Source organism: Zonotrichia albicollis, chromosome 13, assembly GCF_047830755.1.
Source record: "Zonotrichia albicollis isolate bZonAlb1 chromosome 13, bZonAlb1.hap1, whole genome shotgun sequence".
Classification (NCBI taxonomy): domain Eukaryota; kingdom Metazoa; phylum Chordata; class Aves; order Passeriformes; family Passerellidae; genus Zonotrichia; species Zonotrichia albicollis.
Genome location: NC_133831.1, coordinates 3447219 through 3463663, shown reverse-complemented (window position 1 = coordinate 3463663; position 16445 = coordinate 3447219). Strand labels below are relative to the sequence as shown.

The 16445-nt window shown below is 50.9% G+C and overlaps 1 protein-coding gene across 2 annotated transcripts in view; it reads left to right on the top strand.

Moving 5' to 3' along the window:
- Positions 1-4427: 4427 nt before the first annotated feature.
- The window catches only part of CRISPLD2 (cysteine rich secretory protein LCCL domain containing 2), a 30582-nt gene continuing 18564 nt past the window's right edge, over positions 4428-16445 (top strand). Inside the window, exons 1-4 of one of the 2 annotated variants that reach the window (XM_005493020.4) lie at positions 4428-4693; positions 5458-5504; positions 9692-10007; positions 15335-15453. In XM_005493020.4, the coding sequence (XP_005493077.1) occupies positions 9765-10007; positions 15335-15453 (362 nt within the window). In that variant the 5' untranslated portion in view covers positions 4428-4693; positions 5458-5504; positions 9692-9764. Of the gene's footprint in view, positions 4694-5131; positions 5505-9691; positions 10008-15334; positions 15454-16445 lie in introns of those variants that run through there. The other variant, XM_026796942.2, reaches the window with a different exon arrangement.

Genomic DNA, 16445 nt, shown 5'->3' with positions numbered 1-16445 from the left:
GTTTTTTTTCTTAATGCACAACAAGTCCTGAAATTTCCAAAATGAGAAACTGGATGTGCAGCTCCAAAGGGCTGTGGGGAAAACCTTGTGCCGTGAGGGACATGGGCTGGGGGAGGAGAGTTAATCAAGCCAAGAGGTGTTTGGGGTGGGGGAAGCTGTTTTAAGTAGAAAATTGCTGTTTTCCCCAATACCCTCTGGAGATGGTGTCCCCCAGGGCTGCTGCCAGGACGGATCCTGAGCTGTCAGCAGAGTTTATCTCTGTAAATGTGCTCTGAATCTGCTGCTTTTCACTAGGAATGAAGAGGAAACCTGGGATGTGTAGGGGATGTTCCCAACATGCTGGAGATTTCTGCAGCTGGGGGTTGATTTCAGGCTGTCTTAATGACCCAGAGGATTTTTTTGGAAGTCATTTCTATTGGTGAATAACAGATGTGGTGGCTGCAGAGCTTGTGGTAGCAGTTCAGCTTCTGCTCTGGGGTGACATCTCCAAAGGTGGGTGCTGGGTTCAGGATCCTGAACTGTTCCAGTCTGCAGATGTGACCAGGGAACCTGTGGGAACAAGGTGAGTGGTTTCCATGGAATCCCAAAACTGATTTGGGTTGGAAAGGACCTTAAAACTCATCTTGTCCCAGCCCCTGCCATGGGCAGGGCCACCTTCCAGCAGGCCAGTTTGCTCCAAGTCCTAAACCCCTCCAGGGCTCTGGACAGCCTGTGCCTCACCACCTTCATAGGGAAGGATTTTGTGGATTTCAGTTCATATTTTACTTGTACTTTGTGCCCCCTAAATTTTCTGCAATTTTCTGAAATTGCTGCAGCTCTCGTTCTTATTTCATTGTTTTACATCAGCTTTTCACTGATTAAAGGACAGATTTATGGGGAGTTGTTTTCTTGCTCATCATCAGCTGCTGAAGCATTTGGGGGAATGTCCTTGAGTATGAGAAGGTGGAGAAGCTGCAGATGGACCTGGGTGGTCAATCCAGGCTACCCCAAAACAGGAGAGCAGCAAGAAAGAACAAAGAAGGAGCTCACAGTGCCAAGTAATAATTGTGTTTGGGAACAAATCCATCAATCCCTGGATTTCCCTGCTGTGATTTGGATCCCCACTCTGTTAATTCATCTGCTGGAGCAGCATGGTCAAGAGAGGGGCATCTCCACCCTGCTGGGGTGGTGGATGTGGCAGCGATTCCTTGGCTCCCTCAGGTGAGGACAGCCCAGGCACGAGGGGGATGTGAGCAGGCAGCAAAAGGGGGTGGGTGAATCCCCCAAACTGAGCCTGGTGCCCAGCTCAGGGGGTGAATCCCTGAAATCTGAGCCTGGTGCCCAGCTCAGGGGGTGAATCCCCCAAACCTGAGCCTGGTGCCCACCTCAGAGGGTGATTCCCCCAAACTGAGCCTGGTGCCCAGCTCAGGGGGTGATTCCCCCAAACCTGAGCCTGGTGCCAAGCCCAGGGAGTGAATCCCTGAAATCTGAGCCTGGTGCCCAGTTCAGGGAGTGAATCCCCCAAACCTGAGCCTGGTGCCCAACTCAGGGGGTGAATCCCCCAAACTGAGCCTGGTGCCAAGCCTGGGGGGTGATTCCCCCAAACTGAGCCTGGTGCCCATCCTGGGGGGTGAATCCCCCAAACCTGAGCCTGGCGCCCAGTTCAGGGGGTGATTCCCCCAAACCTGAGCCTGGTGCCAAGCGCAGGGGATGATGATTCCCCCAAACCTGAGCCTGGTGCCAAGCCCAGGGGATGATTCCCCCCAAACTGAGCCTGGCACCCATCCTGGGGGGTGAATCCTCCAAACCTGAGCCTGGTGCCCAGCTCAGGGGGCGATACCCCCAAACTGAGCCTGGTGCCCAGCTCAGAGGGTGATTCCCCCAAACCTGAGCCTGGTGCCCAGCTCAGAGGGTGATTCCCCCAAACCTGAGCCTGGTGCCCAGCTCAGAGGGTGATTCCCCCTAACCTGAGCCTGACACCAAGCTCAGGGGGTGATTCCCCCAAACTGAGCCTGGTGCCCAGCCCAGGGAGTGATTCCCCCAAACTGAGCCTGGTGCCCAGCCCAGGGGGTGACTCCCCCCAAACCTGAGCCTGGCACCCAGCCCAGGGGGTGATTCCCCCAAACCTGAGCCTGGTGCCCAGCTCAGGGGATGATTCCCCCAAACTGAGCCTGGCTGTGCCCAGGGGGTGATTCCCCCAAACTGAGCCTGGTGCCCAGCCCAGGGGGTGAATCCCCCAAATCTGAGCCTGGTGCCCAGCTCAGAGGGTGAATCCCCCAAACCTGAGCCTGGCACCCAGCTCAGGGGGTGAATCCCCCAAACCTGAGCCTGGTGCCCAGCCTGGGGGGTGATTCCCCCAAACCTGAGCCTGACACCCAGCCCAGGGGGTGATTCCCCCAAACTGAGCCTGGCTGTGCCCAGGGGGTGATTCCCCCAAATTGAGCCTGGTGCCCAGCCCGGGGGCTGCTGCTCCCCCTGTGCTCTCACTGCTGCTGATCCCAGCCAAGCTCCTGCCCATCCCTGCTGCCTCCTCACCCTGCTCATCCCCCTGTTCTCCAGAGCAGGAGTTCCACCAGGGGATCGCTCTGTGCCTCTCACCCTGCCTCATTCTGGGGCCATTCCTGCCGAGCTGTGTTTGAGTGAGAAGTAAAGGAGAATTAATTCCAGTGGAGATCAAGACTCTCTGTCTGCCTGGTCAATTAGGAGGGCATAGGGAAATCTGTGTCTCTTCCCATTCATTGGCTATTACATTAAAAGCCTCTCAGCTAATATATACTTATATATGCAGCCTGCTTTATGTGGCTTTTACCACATATGAAATGGAGACGTTATAATCAAGGCAGTAATAAGGAGGAATGATTAAAAGTAACTTCTGATTGTTTTGGCTTTGGTGGAACATATGACCCCAAGCTGCTGACTCAAGACAAAATGAGGTGGGTAAAAAATTCTTGTTCCAGGCTGTGCTCATCCCTGAGCACAACCAGGCCCTGTGTGTGTCTTGTACAGTGAAACCATCCTGGTGTATATTAAAAAAATAAATTAAAAAATCAAATCTTTGTAAAGCAGCCAGGTTGATGGAGCAATCAGACAGCCCAAACCATCCTACAGGGATTCATTTCCCATAGGGATGTTTGTGGAGATTACAAAATACCAGATTCCTCTGAGGTCTGGAAATTATTTGTCCGTCGGTATGTGAGATTTAAAATGAGTTAATTCAGCTTTATGGTAATTGCAGTGAGCAGCACCTTCTGAGGGCTGTGAGTCAGGGCTGGGGAGCTGCCTGGTTTCGGGGTGGCAGCCTGTGTGGGGGCACCAGGGTTCACTGTGTTTTGGGGAAATTCACTGTGTTTTGGGGAAATTCACTGTGTGTTGGGGAAATTCACTGTGTTGGGGAAATTAAGAATTGGGGAGGGGCTGCAGCATCTTTCAGCTAATTAAATCAGCCTAGAGCAAACTCACTGATCCAGAGGGAATCAGAAGGGTTCATTCACTGTGTTGGGGTGAAATTCACCATGTTTTGGGGAAATTAGGAACTGGGGGGGCTGCAGCACCTTTTAGATAATTAAATAATCCTACAGCAAACTCACTGATCCAGAGGGAATCAAAAGAGCAAGGGGGAAAAAAAGAAAAAATAAGAGTACTCAGTGATTTTACAGTAAAGCAGTGCAGAACTTTCTGTCAGCCCAGTCCTGGGTGGTCTTTGAGTTGCCTGTGTTGGTGTCAAAGTCTGAGCTTTTTTTGGGAGCAAACTGCACTGAACAGCTCCTGGCAGGGCAGAAGTGCCAGGTCCAGCTGCCGGACCAGGTGTTGCTGGTTCCCATACACAGTTTGTTTGGAAGTAAATAGAAACTCTTTGTAAATACAGCTGGGATGGGGGAGTGTGGGCAGGGGAGGAGCAGCCAGAGGGGCTGGTGTGGCTGCAGCAGGCGGTGGGACTGGGGCTGGCTGGTGAGGACTGGCTGCCCAGCTCAGCTTGGAATGGGCTGGGAGGCACAGCCCCAGTGGTGGCAATCTGTTCCTGCTTGAAAAATCCTCAGGAAAATGGTGTCAGAGATGGAATCAGCCTCAGTGCTGACTTGAGAGGGTTCTTTCTTTGCTCAGAGCGCTGCTGCTCTCCCAGCTGCCAGTATTTGCTGCTCTGCTCCTGCTCTGCTGAACGAGTTTGATAAATGCCCCTCTGCTTTCTGAGCGCCGCTGGGTTTGAACAAACCTCTGGGAATATCTTGTAAACTCCCTCCTAGTAAACAGTAAATAAAAGTGCTTGGTGTTTTGCCTGAAGGAAGAAATAAATATTGACTGCTTAGAAGAATAGAAGGACTTTTTTTTTCCTCAAAAAAAAAAAAAACTTTGGAAAGAGGACAAGGCAGCGCATTTGGAAAAATCAGAGCTGCTTTTCTTGGCTGCGGCAGCTCCCAGGAGATGGTGCTCCCCTGGCTCTGTGCTGGGTGTGGCTGGTGTCCCTCCTCAGGGGACAGCCCGGGTTTGTGCTGATCCTGCTGGGATGCGGATCCCACGGGAATGCCGGGGATGCTGCTGCTGCCGTGACACGCTCGCCTCGTTACTCACGGCAGCGCTTTGGGTTTTCCCTGTTTGTCTACTTCTAGAAAAAGGAAGGAACTTTTAGCGTGTCTTTTGCTCAATCGCTTCCTTTCACAGTGGGTAAAACCACGGAGCTGGATGCCAAGGCTGGAGCTGCTGGGCCATCGGCAGAGCGGTGAGTGCTGCCTGCGTGTTTCACCCACTTTTTTGCGTTCCCCGTTCCCTGCGGCTCCCGCTCCTGTACCGGAGGAATGTCAGCGCTGGGAGAGCTCTGGCAGCAAACCAGAGTGCGATTAATCTGTTCCCAGCAACAATCCGGCTCTGGAAATAAAGGGGGATGCCATGGGGTTTTAGTGGAGGGGGTGCAGCTGGGTGGGATTTCCCTGTGCTGAGCCGGCAGAGGGGACAGAGCGCTGCCTCCAGCCCCTTCCAGGGAAAATTCCTGTCTGGAATTCCTCTCCCTTGTCACCGCAGCCCTCAAGGCGGCCTCGCGGTCCCCCCTGTGCCGGGAGGATTCCCCGTGCCTTGGAATTCCTGGCTGCGAGTCCCAGAGCTGGCACAGCACAGGCAGCGCTTTATAGGAACAGGGCTGCCTCCTCCTCCTCCTCCTCCTCCTCCTCCTCCTCCTCCTCCTCCGAGCCCCAGTGACCGCCCCTGAGCTCCTGCCATCCCAGCCCCTCTCCTGTGGCTTTTCCCCCCTTTTCCCCTCCCTCTGCTCCTCGTTATTGCTCCACGCCCGTTGTCACCGGGATGATGCAGGGTTCTCCCCTCTGCCTGGAGAGCATAAATACCCCCGGGCAGCCCTGGGAGACTGCACTGCTCCGAGTCTGAGCACCGACCTTGCACATCTCGCACCTCCTCAGGCTTATTCCGTCCTTTTTCCCCCCTCTCCTCCTCGTTTAAATATTTCAAATACGTTAATTTATTTCCCACAAGCAGGCTTGGAGGAGCTGCAATTACCTGGAGACTTGGAAGTACTCAGCAAGGTAAGTGCAAAGTTCAGTCCTGGCTGCTGAAATTTTGGCTTTAAGGGTGGTGGGAGTGCAAGAAATGACTCTGAAGAAGGCACAGTTTTAGTAGCTTCTCCAAAAAGTTGCCTGGATGGTATAAAACAGCACAATACTGTCTGAGCTTCCCTCGTGTGTGCCCTGCAGAATTTAATGCAAGATTAAGAAGCATTAATCTGGAATGAATGGGAGGAGTTTGCAAGTACAGGAGTGGATTTCTATGCAAATAGCAAATATCCAAGGGATGCTGTTGCAGTCCCCAGAGCTGATCCCCGTGGGCACATCTGTGTGCTCCAGGCTGCCTGTGTTTGTGCTGCTCTGCTCTCAGGTCCTGTAGGAAAGGAATTTCAGCATCACCACGTGTGGTGTCTGTCACCAGTGGCTTCTCCATGTGGTTTTATGTAGAAATTCACCCACTTGGGTTCTGTGGGAGAAATGGAAGGTCCGGATGTTTTAACCCATGGCCTTGAAGATGCTGAATCTGTGGTGTGCCCAGGGCAATGTGTCACTGCTGTCCTGTGCCTAGGAACTTGTCATCCTCCTTGTCCTTGGAAGGCAGCACAATTCTGCACAGCTTGGGGTGTGTGCATCCCAGGGAAAGAGACGGCCTGGGGTTTCCTGCATCTTCTTGTGGCTTTATCCCTGGATTTCTTTGCGCAGGTTAAAGTTGATCCCAGGCTAACTCAGGTTAGAAGCTGATCCCAGGCTCAGTTTAGAAGCTGATCCCAGGCTGACTCCCCTCTGCTCCACTGTTTTAAACGCTCTCCTGACATCCTGAGCCAACTTTTCATTTTCCACCCTCGCCAGCTGTGCTGCCATGTGTAACTCCACAGGCCCTGGGATGTTTTAGCTGCAAATGTCACCCATTACCCAGGAGCAGGAGCCCACTCGTGTGCTTCACCAGGGGGGCAGTCAAAGCTCAGTGTCCCCAAGGGAAAAGGTGACCTGGGGACATGAATGCAGGATCAGCCTGCATGTGGCTTTAGCAGTGTCTTTGCCAGGCTTCAGATGGGAGCAGCTCTCCTGCTTTCCTGCAAAGCAGACACCATCCATTAGCTGGGGAAATAGCTTTCTAAAAATAATCTTTCCCTAAGTCCAGTGCTGCTCTTTAACTCCCTCAGACCCCAGCAGAAGGCCTCCCATTTCTCCCCACTTTGGACAGGCTTTCCAGCATATCCAGGAGTCCTTTTCTGCTGACTCAGTTGTTTCTGATGGCTCCCAGATGTTCACCTGGCACCAGTGTCAAGGGCCTGATGTGTTTAAAGGGAGCTTGTGCTCCTCTTGAACCCTCGAAATCAACAGCAGAGGCTTCCTCAGCTGACTGTCAGCTGATGATTTCCTGTGAATAATGTCAAACCCCAGCTCAAAGGCAGTGTGATTCTGTGATTTCAGCCTCCCTGGGTGAGGCATTGCTGCAGCACACATGGCCCAGTGTTCCTTTGCACCTGGGCACGGGGATAGTGAGAGGCAGATGGATGGACATCTGAAATCTGTGACAGCTTTCTGAAACCTGAGCATCTTCCAGCTGCTTTCAATTAATCTGGCCAGGGAACTCTCTGCTCTCTGATCCCTTTATCCTTCCTTGGGATGCTCAAGCTGAAGCAGAGGATGGGACTTGCACACCCCGATTAAGATTAAGCCAAAATGACCTAATTTTTAAGAGGTGCTGGTATGCTTTTGCTGGCAAGTGGGAGCCAGGGAAGCACATCCCGAGGAGTAAAGCACATCCCGAGGAATAAAGCACATCCCCAGGAATAAAGCACCATCTGTTGGGAGGTTTTGGCTGCCTCGCCGCTCCAGACGCGCTGCGGAGCGCTGAGCGGGGCAGCTCCTCTGGCTCTCAGATGCTACAGCTGATTTTTTTCAATCTGCCCTCTCTGAAAGTTCAGTGTTTGCCTTAGATGGGTGGCGGATTTGGGCTCCCGTTCAGCCGAGGGCAGGCGGCCAAGCGAGGGGTGCAACGGGCGCCTCTGAGCGCCGGCTGTTCCTGCAGGGAGGGCTAAATGGCCACATTGTCAATGGCCCTGGCAATGCAGCTATTTTTAACCTCTCAGGGAAGTGCCTCAAAGTAGGAATTGTTCCCTGAATTCGGGTCAGACAGTCTACAAAAGCAGTTTGCTCCTTCTCCCCTACTCTGTGCAGCCGGGTTACAAAGTCGGGCTCCTGCCTGGGGGGAAGCGAATGCCGCAGGTGGGGCTGAGAGCAGGATGAGGTTAAAGGAGTGTCTGTCTGTCTGTCTGTCCCTGTGCCACCACTGTCCTGCCCTCCAGGTGTGCCTGCAGCTGGGGACAAGGCGTGTGTGTTCGGTTTGCTCTGCAGAGCAGGAAATGATGAGGATTTGTTACCCAAACTGAGCAATGACATCCTGCATTGTTGTAGCCAGGCGAAGGCTGCCTGGAGAGAGGCTGAGGGCAGCTGGTTTTCATCTGCCTCGACGTTCAGGCCAAGAAAGAAGCCTCAAGCAGGGACTCTGTGTCTTTTGTGCAGTCAGCCAGCAAGTTTTCAGGGGTTCTCCGAGTTTTTTTGGTGTTCCTGCCTGTGCTTGCTGCTGTTCTCCTCAGATGCTGCTCTAGTGGATTGGGGGACAGAGATTTGGGGTTTTGTGCTCAAGTGTAGCTTTTAGCTGGGAGTTAGATGGCTGTTCCCTGCTTTGGTTGGCTTCCAGCTCCTCTGCTCTCAGAGTGTCCAAATCCCGTGTCACTGATGAAACCTCTCAAATAATTCCTGTTAATCTGGGGGTTGTTTCCTGCCGCTGCAGAGGAATGCTTTCAGCATGGCTTTTAACAGTGCTGTCAAAACCAGATCCTCACCTCGTGCTGGGAAACTTTCTCCCAAAAATTAACCCTAAGGAGGGAGATCCTGTGCTTGCTCTGTCTGTAGAGATGCTTCTTGCCCCGGGTGGATTGATCCTGCTCCAGGGGCTCAGTGAGTGCTGCACAGCCTCCTGTGAATGATCCAAACAAAACCAGCCAAGATGCTCAAGGATTGCTAAACTGGAGCACGGGAGGGGTGGAAGTGCCTGGGGATGACAGGAGGAGCAGGAGCACTGTGGAGCAAGGGACAGGGATTAAAGGAATCTGCTCACAGACCAGATGTCACTCTTGCACCGAGATTGACACAGGAGCAGGCGAGAGGCAGGGCTGTAGAAAAGAGAAAGAAAATTTAATTTAAAGGAACTGTGCGAGTTTTATAGAGTGATACGATAGGCTCTATTCGATTGGTTAACTAACAAAAACATCTTCTTCACACACTGTTCTTGAGAAGAACAGAAAGACGAAGTAGAAAAACACCACTTGCAAATTGTTTATACCCAACAAGTTATCACATCTTTCCAACTCTCTAAAGTTCCTCGCAAGCCGCGGTGAGAAACGCCGTTTCTCTCTCTCTGTCCCACGGCATCCAAAGCCCACTGTGCCGGTGCTGACGGCATCCGGGTGCCTGGGAACACCTAATCTGGCCGGGGGAGGGCGGCTGCTGCCGCTGCTCCATCACTCACAGCCCGGGAGCGTCAGCGAGAGCCGCGGGTGCGTCAGCGCCAGCGGGGACCGCGCTGCTCCGTCCCGCGGTGACATTTCCCAAAAAGAGCCGCTCTCATCCGGCCCGGCAGCCCCAGAGCGGCTCTTGGGCTGCCCGAGCTCCTCATCCGCCTGGCTGGGGGTTTAACTTTCCCTTTTGTTCATAAAATAGCGAATGTCGGCTTTGCTCTTTGGGGGACGGCTCCAAATGTGGCCCTGCCTGTGGAGGGATGGAGATGGGGCTGCTCAGAGCTGATGGGCATTGCGGGGTGGCAGCTCCACCAGGGGTGCCAGGAGTGCTGAGAGCATCCTCCTGCATGCCTGGCAAGGGTTCACTCCCAAATCAGCATCAGTGAAACTCCCAGGTGCAATAAACTCTGAGTCCCCATCTCTTTCAGTGCTGTTTGGGTCTCCCTGTCTCTGGGGTGAGCAATAATTTTAAGCACCACTCTTTCCCAAGCTCAAATCTCTTTTCCAATCTCAAATCTTGTGGTGCTGTTTGGGTCTCCCTGTCTCTGGGATGAACAATAATTTTAAGCACCACTCTTTTCCAAGCTCAGATCTGGGGGGTGTGACCTCATGGTTGGGGGATAAATGCTCTGAAATCTCCTGTGGCACTGCTCTGATTCTCTGTTTCTCCCCAAATTCCAGAGCTGCACTGAGCCAAGGGATCCCTGCAGGAAAACCCAGCATCACCACCTTCACCTGTGCTCCTGCTGGCAGCATGGCTCCTGCCCTGCCCTGGATCGTTCCCCTGGGATGTGTGCTGCTGCTCACAAAGACAGCTGAGAGCTTCATCCTGCCCAACTCGAGCCACCTGGAGAGCATCCTGAGCAAGTACCAGGATGGGGAAGCTCACTCCAGGTCCAAGAGAGCCATTTTGTTCTCAGACAGACAGGAGATCCTGATGCTCCACAATAAACTGAGGGGTCAGGTGTATCCAGTGGCCTCTAACATGGAGTACATGGTGAGTCTAGAGCCTGATACATCACTTTATTTCTACTTTTTATTTTTTTTTTCCTAACTGTATTTAAATTTTCCTTGTGGTGCGAGAGGTGTAGCAAATTTCCTCTGAAGTAAGTTTTCCTCAAGAGATTTCCTGAAGCCTTTCACTCCAGAGTGAGGGATGCTTTAGATCTGTGGCCTGTTTTGCTTGGAAGGGGCTGCTGCTGATGGGTCATCCAGTCCATCCTCTGCACAGTTCCAGAAGTGGTTCCATTATTCATAAAGGAGCATCTGGCACAGCCCTGGATGCATCTCCGGTGATGGCAACTCCCCAGCCTGCCTCAGCAGGTTCTTCCATTACCTCCAGGTCATAAAAGCAGAAATTTCTCCTCAGTGTTTAACCCCTGCTGTCCCTGTGAAAGCTTTCAGGCTGTTGTGGGGACACCTCAGTCTGCTCAGGGGATCTTCTGGTGGTTTTCGGGTTGCCAACCCAATGCTGGAAATTCACCTGCCCTCAGTCACACACTGATCACCCGAGCTTAGCAATGTGAGAGCCAAACCTCCACGATGCTCCTGGGAATCTGCACAGGCCCACAGGGAAACGGGGCCTGAGGAATGTGGAATCTTCTAAGGAATGGAAATAGCTGGAAAGGCTTTGGGAGCTCCTGGGTGGATGGGTCAGTGCTGTTGGGTTTTGTAGTTCAGGAAACCAAAATAAAAATCTGGTCAATGTATTCTCCTATTTTAGAGGCAGAACCTAAAATCTGGAGGAGTATGAAATACGCCTTTGCCATCAACAATTCACATGAATATTGTTTTTTCACCTCATGCCAAAGACCCTACCTTGAGCTATTTTTGCCGTGCCATCAAAATATTACAGGGCCACAAATAATTACTTTTTGTGTGCCTTTTCCCAGTGTGCAAATATAGTTCTGATCAAAACTGGCCTGACTTCAGCCATGTGCCCCTGCTGACGGATCAAATGATGGATGACTTGTTAAGGCCGTGTTTAAAAGGGTAAAAGGAGAGTAAACTTAGATGTAATATAAAATTGTCTGCCAGCTGTGCTGAAGTGAGGGCTGCAGATGGAAAATCCTGCCTTTTGTGGCTGCAGGGAGAAGGGGAAGATGAGGGAGGGCAGGGGATGGTGAGGAAGGACAGCTGTCCCTCGGTCCGTCCCCACCAGCTGCGTTCTGCCAGAAATCCTGTGCCTTTCTAAGAACTGGGGATTGCATCCCTTTCTCAGCGTTGTCCTGCAGGGAAGCACTGCCAGGAGAGGCCGTTGATGCATTTCCAGAGGGCAAACACGACGCAGGAGCAAGGCCAGGGTGTTTTGGTTGGCCCTGTTTTGGCAGAGCCCCGGCCCGGCCGCTGTTTGCACTCCTGTGTTTGCCTTTGCTCCGGGAGCTTTTCTAGTGGTTTTCTTGGGTGATGCAGGGCCAGTGAAAGGGCCTTGTGTGCTCTGAAGAAAGGAGCTGAGTATGAGATGGTGCTGCTTGGAAGGGCTATAATCAGCCTTTCATGTGCTCCTGTTTACCCAGTAGGACTTGGAAATGCCATGTATGTGCTGAAGGGGAATTTCTCTTTAATCCTTTGTCCTGCAGAGGACATTTCTCATTTGGACTCGTTTAAGAGGATGGTCTGTCTGTAGAGCCATGGATAAACTTTCCTCTTTCCCCTTGGTGCTGGAGTGGAGTTTCACTGGAGATGTGCTGGGATAATTTGTGGATGAGTGGGGTAGAGCTTGTTCTTGCCCATCAACCTCCAACCACTCTCTTGTGAAAATCCTTTCTCCCAGCTCCATATCGGATGTATTTCAGTGGTATAAAAGGGAAATGGGACCTAATATATTCCAGGAAAGGGACATATTTAACTGCTTCTGGATGAACTTCTGGTTTTGGACATTGTTAATGAGAAAGCAAGAGCACAGTGAATCCTATAACTTATCTAGAGATCAAAAGAATTTCTATACACATATGGGATAAAGGCGAAGTAGATTGAAAAATGAAGAAAGAAACAGTTTAGCTGCTGGGCCTGTGTAATTAACTGAAAGCTGGCACAGGTATTCAGTGCTAATGGAAAATGAGTGAGCAGGGCACAACTTCCTGACAAAGCTGGGCCAGTTCAAAATTACCTTAACCCCTCTACCAGCTCCGTGATCAACATTTCCAGAGTGCATTTGGATGTTGAACAGAGGTGGGTGGGTGCCAAGGCCAAAACAAACTCCTTGTTAACAGTCCCAGAGTGAAAAGCACATAACGGACTCAGAGGAAAAAGGACAAAATAGATCCTAAGGCACGGTGACCTTTTGGGATGGCTTAGTCAGATGCTTTCAGCAGTGATGAAAGGCAGGAATCTTTCCTCTTGCGGCGGCCCCAGAGACAGCTGGATAAAGCAAAATTGTTCTCAGTGCAGATTGCTGGAAGGAAAATAGTTTGTTTTCATGTATAAGGTATGCATCCTTCCTCTCAGCTGCAGGGTGGTGGCTTTCCCTGTCAGGATGGGACAGTGTTTCTGTGGGGGTTAGCAAAAAGCATCTCCAGACCTCTGCCAGGACATGTCAGCCCTGGGGTTTGATGCCACTTTTAGAAGGAAGCTGTATTGCAGAAAGTCTGGGCTGGGGAGGAAAATGAGCGAGTAACCTGATCACTGCAATTCAGGTGTCTGGCTTTGGGTTTGCAGGCTCCTCAGGCTGAGGGAGCAGACTCCTTGTGGGATGCATTATTAAACCTGGGCCTACAAGTTGTGGTGGGATTTGTGTGTGTGCCATGCATATATTTTACATATACACTGTCCATTCCACTTTGAAAGGAGTGAAAAAAAAAGAGAGTCCATGTGCTAACCCACTTGGAATCACACACACCCAAATAATTTTCAGCCTTTGCTTCTGAAGGAAGCTGAGCACAAACTCATTGCCCCTCTGGCTTCAGTCATCTTCCTAGATACTGCTTTGAATATTGGCATAAAGAATTCTTGCAAGTATAGCTGGGAAAGTCTGAAATCTCTTTTTTTTTTCCCCCCTCTATGTTTATTGCTCTGAAATAATTCCAGCCTCCTGACCGCATTCGCGTCTGAGAAGCAAGAGGCAAATAACTGCTCTAATTTAGATGGGATGGCTTTGTAATCTGATGCCTGCAGAAAGGAGCTTCTCTCCTCATGCAGCAAAACGCTGTGCAGAGATGGAGCTCCGTCCCAATTACCTGTTAAGTGTCTCTTGTCCGAGTTCATTTATTTTATCCGCAGGCATCAAAGGGAGACACAGCGCGAACGCTCGCATTAATTCCCATTTAATAGCCCGTTGCTCAGGACGGCTCTGCATTAAATTAAGAAATTTGGAACATCTCCGCCTGCGGGGCTGCAGGGAATAGAGCTGGGTAGGATGTCTGGGGAGCTGGGAGTGCAGAACAGCTTGGGAGAGTTTCTGTGGCTTTGGTGCTGGATGGGAAGGCAGCTGAGAGCCCACAGCGTGGGAAACCACAAAGAGCTGTGCCTGCTGCAAGAGGGCCGGGGATGTGTGGTGGGTCTGACCCCGTCACTCCCAAGGAGCTGAGAGGGAAAATGGTTTGGTTCCCTGTGTCAGAGCTGTGTCCACACGGGGTTGAATTTTCCTGGTCACTGCTGAGTCCAAAGCCAAGCTGGTGAGACTGGGGCAGCTCTGGGATGCTGCTGGAATCTGGGATGCTGAGAGTGCTTCACTCTTGTGTGAGCTCAGTGAGATGAGGTCATGTTGGCCTCTCTGAGACAGAGGAGACGCACCAAGCTCCAGGACACTCTGCATTTTCCTGGTGCCTTACCAGGGATGCACAGTCCTTCCCATCCCAGCTACAACTGCCTGGGACTGTGCAGATGTGCCCAGAGTGAGCACTGGATGGTTTGTAAATGTGTTTGATGCCCTGCAGCCCTTCAGGTCCTTTGAAATGTTTGAGATCAGAAGTTGCTTTTCTTGTGGAGGAGACAGCACTTGGGAAGAGCAGCTGGTTGTGATGGTAAATGTCCAAAGAGGCCAGTCTCGTGCTGCCATGTGGATGGGCTGGGAGCACACTGCAAGACCTCTCCTCTCTTTGGTTTCATTCGCAGGAATGTGTGGTAACATTTTAATCCCAACCAATTATCCTCTAAGGGCTGCTCTGAATAGAGCAGCTGTCAGTAATTACACAATGAATTCAGGGCACTGGCTGCTGGGCCCAGAGAGCCTGGCCTTTAGAACAAATGCTCTCCTGGGCAGCAGAGCCAGCAGGAATGCTTTCCTGTTTGCCTTTGTGTCATGCTGCAGCTCTCCTTTGGCTCACAACTCTGTGATATTCGATGAGCAGTGATCTCACCCCAGCATCCTGCCCTCAGAAATGGGATTTGTCACTTCTAACGTGATGCCTGCTTCAGTGAGAGTGGAAAAAGCTTAAAAAACCTTGGGGCATTGCCACCTCTGATGTATTCGACTGGTGGACTCTCATTTATTCTGGAAGGAGAAGGGGAGCTGAGACTGAGAGCCTCAGACCCAAGCTCTTGATGAAGAGGTTGGATCAGAGATCTCCAGCTGTGTGGTGGTGGAGGTAGCGGAGCTCTCACCTGGTGAGAAAGCCTGGAGGTATCCCAACAGTAAGGACAATGGATGAAAAATCATCCTGGAAAATCACCAAAGCACTGAGTGTGTGTCAGAACTCCTGCAGGACTCAGAAATGTCATATGGTCATGTTGGAGATCACGGGATCTCAGAAATATGTGTTATACTGGAGATCATGGGATCTCAGAAATGTGTGTTATACTGGAGATTATGGGATCTCAGAAATGTGTGTTATACTGGAGATCACGGGATCTCAGAAATATGTGTTATACTGGAGATCATGGGATCCCAGAAATGTGTATCATGTTGGAGATAGGGGATCTCAGAAATATCTGTCGTGTTGGAGATCATGGGGTCCCAGAAATACATGTCATGCTGGAGATCATGGGATCTCCAAATTTCATTTTTTAATTTTTTAAAACATATTAGGAAACCAACTGCCAAGAATATCTCGTGGTTCAGGGTGGATGGCCTGGATGTGCTCCTGAGGTCCTCCCACGTGGGTCTGTGTGTTTTCTGATGAACTGAGGGAAGCATTTCCTCACATGCATGGCACCAGCTGGGGAAAATCACCAACCCTTCAGTGCCCTGGACTTTCATGGCAGGGGAACATGCTGAGAAATGTGATTTTAGCACAGAAACGTGGTGGCTTCACCGGGACAGGCCAGAAATAGGGGGGGTGGTCTGTACATTAATCTTGGTCCACTAACTGCTGTTGGTTTAATCTCTTGATTTAGCATGTGTGAGATGCAAAACTGACCTGTTCTTTTCTGTCCCCACCCCTGCAGACCTGGGATGAGGAGCTGGAGAGGTCAGCACATGCCTGGGCTCAGCAGTGCATCTGGGACCACGGGCCCAGCGACCTCATCAGGTCCATTGGGCAGAACCTGGCTGTTCACTGGGGCAGGTAAGGCTTGGGGTGCCACAGGACCATTGCAAAGGGTGATTTATGGGTCTTTCTTTAGAGAGAGACTGCTGGAAAGGTTTGCTCTGGTGCTTGGTGGAGCTCTGGGGAGGTGGGAGAAAAGCTGGGGGTCATTAATTGTGATTAATTGTGATTAATTGTGATCAGTGGGATGGGTATTGTGGTAATTCCTGCAGCCACCTTCCACTGAGAGTTCCCAGCACTGATTTGGGCTCCTGCATCCATCTGGATCTGGGGGTAGCACCTCTGTAACACACTCAAAGTCACTCCTTCTCCTTGAGGAGAACAGGTACAGAAGCCTGAACCCTTGCTCCTAAATCTGCTGTTTTGGTGGGGTTCTGGCCTCATGCAGCTGAATGCTGAATTTTGTCAGAAGCAATGTCTGCATTCAGCTCAGATTTGTGTCTGCATTCAGCTCAGAATTTGTGTTTGGATTCAGTTCAGAATTTGTGTCTGTATTCAGTTCAGAATTTAATTCTCTCTCGCTGTGTTTTCCATAAATATTTATCCGCCTCCTGATTTTTCTTTACTGAAAACACTTTGTAGGGTTTTTTTTTTTCCAATTACTGGGACAAGTAGTTAAACTAGAGTCATTAACCAAGTTAGGAAAGCTGACATGAAGGCTTCCAAAGGGATTTTCCTCTCCATCTCAAGATGAAATTTGTTTATTGTTAAGCCCCTCTTTTTAAGCTTGCTACAGGTTAAACCTGCTTTCCACAGCTAACATTTTGTACTTGCTCAGAAGCACTGAGCATTTCCCCCTCATTTCCTGGGTGGAAGTCCAGTTATCTTTGCTGTAAATCAGGTAGAACTTGGTGGAAAGCAAAGGAAATTTGCTGGTGTGAAATTAGCCGGATGTAAAAATTGGGCCCATTTTAATGTTTGGCAAGTAGAGTGGTTAATTAATTGGAAATCAAATCAAAAGATCGTGCTGTTCTTGGCTGTCCTACAAGTGCTCAGGATGGCCATGGGTT